The sequence below is a fragment of the Sinohyriopsis cumingii genome, chromosome 7 (assembly GCF_028554795.1).
Source record: "Sinohyriopsis cumingii isolate HCF-2022 chromosome 7, ASM2855479v2, whole genome shotgun sequence".
NCBI lineage: Eukaryota > Metazoa > Mollusca > Bivalvia > Unionida > Unionidae > Sinohyriopsis > Sinohyriopsis cumingii.
In genome coordinates this window covers 76,836,964-76,846,929 of record NC_142967.1, presented here as the reverse complement: position 1 = coordinate 76,846,929, position 9,966 = coordinate 76,836,964, and the positions used below count along the sequence as shown (strand labels likewise).

Genomic DNA, 9,966 nt, shown 5'->3' with positions numbered 1-9,966 from the left:
CAGTAAAAATTCGTCTCACTGAAATCTTTTATGTTAGCAAGTTTCATCTGCACGTAAACAGAAGAAAAGAAATATAGTCCGCTAACTTATATTGATACTAATAGGTGTTATATGTCCCAAACTGACATAAAACGGGGACGTCAGACCACTCCTCTCTCTCTCTCTTCTCTCTCTCTCTCTCTCTCTCTCAATACCTACTCATCTGCAATGAGGTGATGTACAGACATAAATTTCTGAAGCAACAAGAACAATTTATATCGTTCCTAGGATTATATAGACCGTCATGAAATTCGTTTGCATTCACATAGATCAGGTGACGATGGTGAAAATTTATCGAAAGCAAAAAAACAAAAAACGATCCGGTGGCCTAGTGGTTAGAGCGTCCGCCCCGGATGCGGGAGGTCGTGGGTTCGAACCCCGGCCGAGTCATACCAAAAACTTTAAAAAATGGTACTAACAGCTGCCTCGTTTGGCGCTGAGCACTGAGAAGTTAGTGACTGGTCGGCCTGGTGTCAGGATAATGTGACTTGGACACCATGCTACATATCTGCGTCATGATGCCCCAGTGCTAGACATCACTATAAACTTCACACTGCAGACATCGTAGCGATATGACTGAAAAACTGCTGAAGCTATGTTAAAAATCTAAATCACACACACCGAAGGTAAAACTATATTAGCAAGCATAGTGAATATTTGTAAAGGAATCTCGTAATATCAATCAAATCCGACAGATTTTAATTGGAACTTGCCGTTGTATCTTCACTACATAGATTTAATATGGACGGAGGAATTTTAAGCTTGGAAAATGTAACAGTGTAATCCGACGTTGGACGTTCGACTGCTATGAACGCTGGACAGGATAACCCAAATGTTTTTAAAAAATTTAAAAAAACCCAAACAAACAAACACCCACCCCCACTCAGTTACCTATTGCTATTTATAGGCAAATTACACATGATGTAAATAACCAACATCACTGCACAGCGCGGGACCGCTCCGGTGGCCTAGTGGTTAGAGCGGCCGCATCGGAAGCGGGAAGTCATGGATTCGAACCCCGGTTGAGTCATTCCAAAGATTTACAAAAATGGTACTAACAGCTGCCTCGCAAGGAACTCAGCATTAAGAGTTAGTGTTAGGACTGGTCGGCCTGGTGTCAGGATAATGTGACTAGGTGGGACATCATGCTACATGTTGATGGCATGATGCCCCAGTGCTAGACATCACTATAAACTGCCACACTGCAAACATCGTAGCAATATGACTGAAAAATTGTTAAAGCTACGTTAAAAATCCTAATCACACACACACACACACACGCGCTAAGCAAAAAGAGTGCAAATGGCAGATTAATATGTACTGTCAGCGAGTGCACGAGAAAATAATATCGACCATAATGTCCAAAAAGATGTTCTATACGTATATTATACACTGTACCATATACTAAGCTCTCATTGCATCTAAGAAAGAGTACATAGTGATATCAAAATTTAAAATTTAATATTTCCTAACAGTCATCTCAGGTATATTTACCTCTTTTATTATAAAGATTCCTAACCGACACGCTCATGATGTACAGTCTGTACTTGTTTATAAGTCTAGTGCAACTGCAAATTGTACCGACCCAAATCTGTTGGCGCACAATGTGTGAGCTGATTTGGTTATATGCAGTTTGTTAGGAGTAATCAGTGGAACAAATAACATGGGTCCTTATTTGTCTGCGTATTATGCAACGTCTGCCTTTGGAATTGTCTGATTAGTGAGTATACATGGTAGACAGTAATGACTAAGAGAGATATTTTGTAATCTTATTTTTAAGACGTGAATATAGTCTTTTTAGAATCTGGTTTTAGCAGACTTCATAGCCTATTAGTCAGATATAAGTTTCCAGTGAACTGTTATGCGTGCAAGAATAGAATAGTTCGAAAAATCCATACGAACGTTTCTTTATACTTTCGCCAAGTTTTAGAAAAATTTCAATAACTTTCAACATCTCCATTCAAGAGTACAATAGTTTGTTCCACCCATTAGACCGCTCCGGTGGCCTAAGAGGTTAGCGCGTCCGCCCCGGCGGAGTGATACCAAAGACATAATAATGGTACTAGCAGCTGCCTCGCTTGGCGCTCAGCGTTAAGAGGTTAGTCTTAGGACTGGTAATGTAACATTATCATAAAATGTATTGCCTTAATGTCCATTTCCAACATTTCTAGCGTATATATATTGTTTTTGATAAATGTATCTTGCACACCATTATTAAAGATTAATCAAATAACTATGCATTTACTTGAACTGCAATGACGGTGAGCAATAACATAGTACATCGAAGATTACTTATGTAGGTGACAAACAATCCAAGATAGATAAATGTTGCCGGAAGATATGTTGTTATGCAATTTTTTTTCTTAATAAAGTTCTTTTTTGATCATTCTTGACATTATCTATATGTCTTACAAAGGAATAAGAACCAAGATATTGACAAGCACTTCTCACTTTTTCCGGCATTTTAATATAATGAAATGTTAGGTTAATTTATAGTTGGTCCATACAAACGCTATCTTAGTTTCATTTCTGTGAATGTCATATTTGCAGAAAAAGAGTCCCAATATAGTCCCATATCGCCAATATTTGACCCATAAACGCCATTTAGGTTGGTAAAATAGCATGCATTATACCAAAAACCTGCAGTATAGTACAGAGCACAATTGTAGGAGGACAATACATCATTGTCGTTGTCCTTGGTGCTAAACTTCATGCGATTTTGGTAAGACAGTACGTTTCCCGCATCTCCGGAGTATCCATCAACGGTCAGAATGTATTTACTGATTTCGTCACCTACTGTGAAGGTGGAGTACACTGCATATGCAGATCGTTCCGGTGGTCCGGGAGTGATGAGGTCAACACGAAGCTTTACGCTTCCTTGTGAAGTCAGTTTATGTATGTTATCAAGACCTAGCCAATAGTCTGTGTTTGCATTCCCAAAGCCAGCTTTATACTCAGTCCATTCACGATTGAAATGAACTGACCCGTCTACTCTACGTTGGAATACTGTCCAACCCCCTCCATCTGTATCCATATCACACCGAACACTCACGCCGTTCGAGTCATCATCGGGATATATTGTGTAAATTCCTGTAGTATTTTGTCCTGCGCATAGAATTTCTTGACAGTTTCTCCGCCTCTTGCCTGTCGGAAAATAAAATATGTCCTGCGAATTAAATATGAATATTTGGAACGTTTTTGACATTGATCTGATTAAGATCACGTCGTACAAAGCAACAATATTATTTGTTACTCAAGCGTGTGCGGATCTAACATAGCCCTTCAATTACAATTTCAGAAAATCGTGATATTAACACATTCATCAGTAAAAATACATATGATACAAGTTCGCGTTTTACTCTTTATGCTTTATTTAACCTTATCTTTGACAAACCTCTGCTGAGATGAAATCAATATACTCCGCCTTTAATGTTTCGTTTTCAATTTGCACAAAGTGGGTCACTCATGTTGGCACGTGGGGTTTGCCCAAAAGATGGGGAGTAGTAATAGGGAACGATTCAGCGACAATGGGACTTTAATGCTAAAATAGTGAGTTTGCCCTTTGGCGACAAGGGGAATTTAACATGAGTGGGACTGTCTAGCGACAAGGGAAATTGGAGAGGGGTGACGTCACGGTATAGGACATTGGTAACAATGTTGCAACGATGTAGGAACAGGTGAGGTCACGTCACAGTACTGTGCACTGGGCGGACCTCAATAGGGAATACAGAGTGGGACTTAGATTGAGATAACATATACAACAGACAATAGACAACAGACAAACAACTATACAACACACTAAAAGAAAATTAAGGCAAGAAAGCTAATCTTTTCGAGGCATATGAGTGGCACTGAAAAGGGCCTTTGGGTTCTTTTATTTTCTCCAGTTGTTCCACCAGCTCCTCACTTTCTCCAAGATTCCTTTCTTCTTCTTCATTTTTTCCTCTGACATCCAGTCAGGATGTCCCATGGTTCTAAATGTTTCCTGTATTTTGATCCAGTTTTGATTAGGTTTGTCAAAGTCTTCTTTCTTCTTTCTCTTGTATTGTTCCTTTGTCTCCTTTGCCCATGTGTCTTTAATCTTCTTCACCTCTTCTTCCATCACTTTTCTTATCAATTCCTTTGCTTTCTTGAGCTGGTCCACTCCCCACTTTAAATACGACCACTCTGTCCAATACAATGTGTCTTCTAGAAAGCACTTGACTTCGATTACATGATCCAGTGCCTCCTTCAAGCTTACCACTCTCACATACGGTGGTTTAATCAATTTTCTTAATTTCTTCGCCTCCTCCTCTATCAGAACTTCTACCAGGTCTTTGGCTACTTTTAGACTGGTCAAACAGTCCAGGCTGCCTGATAACCTCCATTTCTTATTAAGCCTTTCCACCACATAGGTGACATCCATTATCCAGAAATAACTTTGTCTCAAACTGTTAAACAAATCTGAGGCTGCTACCATCTTTTTCTTTGGATATTTAAGGTTGAATGGCGCGAACGACGAACGCTTTGACTTTATATTTGTAAAGCACGGACGTGAAGGAAAACATCCCCATCACTCACTTCACATATTATATACTATCCACACACGCGAAGAAGCAAAAACTAACCACAAATATACTATCCACACACGCGAAGAAGCAAAACAAAACCATAATAACTTTCCACACACGCGAAGAAGCAAAAATTAACCACTAATATACTATCCACAAACGCGAAGAAGCAAAAACCAACCACAAATTATACCATCCACACAGAAAGGAAAGTAAATAACCGCACACTCTACTATTAACCGCACACTCTACTATCAACACAAATGTACGCGAGCGCTTACAAACTCCAATAATCTACTAGCTACACAAACGTACGTGAGCTCATACAAACACACACACATTAACATCAGTAAAGGATTGAGTGTTTATAATCACACTACTCCACATTCACACAAATTGGCAACTTGAATAGTGTATGTTTTCTAGAGCTTTGGTTAGCTCTGAAAAGGGATGCTTTTTGGAACTCTAGATTCACCTGGCTAAAGGTGACATCTCCCTGGCCTGGCACCACAGACACATCTCCTACTCCAATCATTCTCTCAATTTACCCTTGTGGTTGGGAGTGCTGAGGGAGGTTGCCTGGCTTCACTCCCCCAGTCTTCACTTTGAGGGATAACTAAGACTTCCCTCCTTCGTCTATTCTGCACCCGTAGATGTTGTCGCTGAGGCTGTCTTCTTTGCATCTCCAGTTCCGTATCCCAATTTTCTCTCTCGCGAACCATGGTCTTGGTGGTGTTAGTGGATGTGGTACTTGTTGCTGGGGCGGTGTCCTTACCATAGGCTTCACTTCACTTGTATGCCTCATGATCAGGTGAGGCAAAATTGGTCTTTTCTTTTCTTCATATTCTTTTTTTTTCTCTCTTCCTCCTCCTTCTCTCTTCTCTCTTTCTCTTCAATTGCCTCCATGGCCAGCTCATCCAACAGGCGTCGGGCGTACTCCAGGTGCATCTGAAGTTCCAGAATCTTCGTTAGTTTGCTGCTCATTTTTTTCGTTGTTCACAAATCAACAGGGGTAGATAGACTTACTTACTTAGTTGGATTAAAGTGATTTTCGCTCCAATGGAGCATGTATCACTGTTTTATGCACGCACATCGTGCTATTTAATTACTCCTGGGGGAAGGAAGGAGAGCCACATTCCCCAGGCTTTTATGTGTTCATGGAACACTTATTAATTAGGCCGTCAGATCGAGGTACTATTTAGTTCCTAGCAATCTGGATGTATGGCCAAGGTGAGTGGGATTGGATCCAGCACGCACTCATTTTAGCTAGACTGACGAGGGTTTCCCTTTATATTTGTCAAGCATGGACGTAAAGGAAAACATCCCCTGTTACCAAAACTTACATTACCCATATCATTACCCCAAATTAACATGGAACGCGCGAACTTAAAAGAAACACTCACTCGCTTTTTTAATGACAAATATTAATTAAAAATTTAACAAGCTACTGAAAACGAGGTGCTTATATATGCACTTCTAACAAAGTTAAACAAACGATGTGCTTGTAGACGCACTTCTAACAAAGTTAAGGAAACGAAGTGCTTACAGACACACTTCTATTTTTTCTAACTTACTAACATACCATTGGCAATTGAATTACTATCTCTTTTCTAGAGTATTGGGTAGCCCTGAAAAGGGCTGTTTTTTAGTGAACGAAGAGCTATGGCAATCTTTTATTGTCTAAGATTGCGTCCCTGTCTGGTGGCAGGCTTTCCCACAGGATAGGGTCTGCTTCTTCGGAAAGAGAAGAACTCTTTGGTGTCTACACGGCAGTCGACCAAACCTCTATCTGGTTCCTGCTGCTGCTGTTGCTGCTGCTCTCCCTGCTGTTTCTGAAGTCTGTACTTCTCCGTCCACTCTTGTTTCTCCTTCTTGATTTTCTCTCTGAAGAGCTCTTCTATCAGTCTTCAGTGACTTTCAACATTCTGATATTCTCTATCTCTTCAGGCTTCGATATCAGGCTTTGCCTGACACGATATAAATTAAAGTTAGCTTCGTTCAACTTGGCTAGTCTTGAGCACATCTTCATAGGAGGATGAGTCAACAATGGATGGTCAGACTTGCTTGCTTACTTGAATTAAGGTGGTTTTCGCTCATATAGGGCATGTATCACTGTTTTCTGTCACCAAGGGTGACTTATTGATTACTTCTGGGGGAAGGAATAGGTGCCACATCTCCCAGGCTTTTATGTACTCACAGAGTACTCTTTAATTAAGCCGTTAGGTATCAGGACTAATTAGTCCTCAACAACCTAAGTGTATGGCTTTTAACATGAGTGGGAATAGTAACACGCACTCATGTTTCAAGTTGGATTGAAATGCGCCAGGTGTCAACCTAAGCAGTATGTGACGCCCGCTACGATTGGTCGGCAGCGATGACGTCACATTAGGACACCTGGTCTTGTGGCGGGTGGAAATCGTTCCACGTTCCACGTGTACGATGTCCGAGCGTGGTAAAGGTGGAAAAGGTACTCGGCAAGCCAGCCATGGACGTTGTGCACTCCCCAAAACGCCAGCCCTTACTTATTTCAAATCTAGTCCAGTTTTACTAATGGACAATAAAAAGTACCAATAGTGTGTTAGCCACCTGTGCAATTAGTTCAAATCGTACAAGTCGAAAAGTTTTCCTATTTCCTAAATATTCTATCTAATTCTAGTACATAGTGTACATAAAAAGGCCCTAATAGTCCTATTTAACTAATATGTCTAAGCGACATGTAGAAGTTGTGTCACTGTTAGGTTTGAAAAGTTTTAAGTTTTGTTGCGGTGGTCCAATGGATCAAGTTCGTGTCAGAAATAGTTCACCAAGGAGGTAAACCAAGCCAAAACGGTTCTCTGTTAAATAACAGGCAATTTTGATAGTCCTAAGAAGGGCTGTTAAGTCAGCAGGCCGAAGGTGTTCCGGTCGTTTTTGTAGCTCCAATATTCAGCTGGTGTGAGTTCCTCTTTATATCTCTCCGTGGGTATTGGCTCTAACTCAAATCTTTCTATTAGAGTATTGGAAAATTTCACCAGCAAGGTTAGAGGGACGTGGTCCTAAGCGAAGGAGTAGTACTGCGACAGTATCCGTTGTGCGAACAGCCATTGATGTTGAGTAGGTCTCTTTTTCCTTCTGAGTGACCGCCATTCGATGTACTTTACGGATCATATAAAGTTATTGGCTTTTTTTGGGTCACTCAGAGTATGCTGCAAATCAAAGTCGACTGCTTCTTTCTCGAACGGAAACTGGGGGAGATTCTCATCGGATGTATCGCTTCCCTCTATTTTCGTTTCTTCCACTGCTACATCATCTGACAACTCCTCGTTCTCCGCTTCAGTGTTTTTAGCAGCGCCTTTGGTGGCTTTTTCCTTCTGCGTCGCTACCTCCTTTTGTTTTTTTCTTTTCCTGCTGTTGATGACATATTTGGGTAGCTACGGTAGTACCAGCCATTAAGGGGGTCTTTTTCGGGTGTAGGTGACCATGTTTATCGTCAGGTATCGTACAAGGTGTGGCAGAATGGCTAGTCTCCTTATTCAGGTCGAGTTTCCTTTTGTGTACACGTGTCCTTTTACTACGTTTTCTCCGCTTGGCGAAACATAAGTCGTCCTCTCCTTCGATTAAATTTCCTCCCTCTATACTAGTATCCCAGATAAGTAATAAGGTGGTACGTTTTACCCCTGCTCTTAAGCTCCAATTAGAGGCCTGTTTTAATCCAATGGCTCTAATGGCTCTTAGTGCTGGAGCGGGAAGTACTGCAATAGCCGGCAGCAATTTGTGCGCTTTGTATAGTAGCTCTGTTTTCCATCGCTGTTGTGCTGTCTAGCTCGGTCAAGGCGACTATGGTCAGACTGGAGACTACCCCGCGGACGTTATAAAAAACATCCCTCACTGTTTAGAGTCGGAACGCTAGAATAGTTTGATTTGAAGGATAGAGAGAAGTTAAAGAGCATGGTTCATGATACAAATGGCAAACAAACGACAGACGCATTTTTACAAAACACAAACATTTTTATTGAAATAACTAATAACCATCAATCAACAAATTTTTTAATTAACAATTCAATAAACAACAATTATTTTTTCTAATAACAATCTATTTTTGACAAGGTTGACAACGTTGTGAAGTCAAGTTAGACTTCCACTGTTGGAAGTCATTGGGCCATTGATGTACACTACGTTTTCTAGCTAAAGACGAAAGATAACCATAATGGTCACAAAACCATCAATCTACTTTCTCATCGTTTCTAGAGGAGTGACAATCAAAATAAGTTACTAAATGTTCTAAAGAATATCCAAGACTGCGTTGCTGAAGAAAATACACACAATATTGTCCACACACCATGGAATCTGTGTCTTGTAATATCACATTATTGAATCATGTTGTCTGAGCATTTCTTCTCATAAAGTCAATTATACCGTCTTCAAAAGGGGGCAATCCATACGAATCGAAATACTCCACACAACTTTCTTTAGGAAAGTAGACGTCTACCCAGTGGGTTCCTGGGAGATGACTGTCGACCGTGTTGATGACATAAGCTTGATAGTCTTGAGGTTTGCGATGAGATAGTTCATCTTTAGCACACACGATAGGATTCCGAGAAGCAGTGTACGAACTGTGGTTCAAAAGGTAATAAAGTTCCCAGGTATCCATTTTTGTGTTGTTTTTCTTCACAGGTAATGATAAGTGATCAATTCAATTCTGACTTTCCCTTTGAAAATGACAAGTAACCGTTTCTTCGTTTCGTCTCTGCACTCTGAGCTAAGAGAGCTTCGATGCGATTGATCTCTAGAGTCATCAGCGGAGGAGTGGAATGATCACGCAAGTCTTTATGCCACTGATGCAACACGGCTTCTTCCGAGATGTGACTCCAAGCTTCGTCCAGATCCTCGTCCAATTGTTCTTCTTGACTCAGCATCAGACATTTATCGTGTTGAATTTGACTGGGGTGATTGTTTTGACATCCATAGCAATCTTTCTTGATCAATTCCCTAATTATTTTTGCCAAGTGTTTGGCAAAACAGGAGGCTAAATGTTGTTCTTGTTCTGGTCATCTTGACTTCATCATTATGACTTCTTCGTCTTTGTCTTGGGGTTCTACTTCCACGGTATCCTCCCATACCATGTCCATTGATTCTCCACTATTCAAAGAGGGATAAGTGTCTTCCATAGCTTCTAATCATCTAGAATGACTTCTCTCAAACTGTTGATTTCTATGGTATTGTCGAATTCGGCATACAGGATGACGTTCACCGTGTGGTCTGGAGGTGGGATTGCAAACTGAAGTTCCACACGAATTTGGCCTGATTTTATAGGGTGGAAATGTCCCTCGTCGCTGCTTTTGGAGTAAAATCAAAAGCCCACAAAGCGTAGCCTCCTGCATAATCCTCGTGCGAAATA

The 9,966-nt window shown here is 40.7% G+C and overlaps 1 protein-coding gene across 1 annotated transcript; it reads right to left on the bottom strand.

Annotated features, from left to right (window-relative positions):
- Positions 1-2,551: 2,551 nt before the first annotated feature.
- LOC149795561 (fibrinogen-like protein A) lies at positions 2,552-3,073 on the bottom strand. The gene has a single exon (XM_089963820.1). It carries the CDS (start codon positions 3,071-3,073, stop codon positions 2,552-2,554), a length of 522 nt encoding a protein of 173 aa, XP_089819946.1.
- Positions 3,074-9,966: the final 6,893 nt, after the last annotated feature.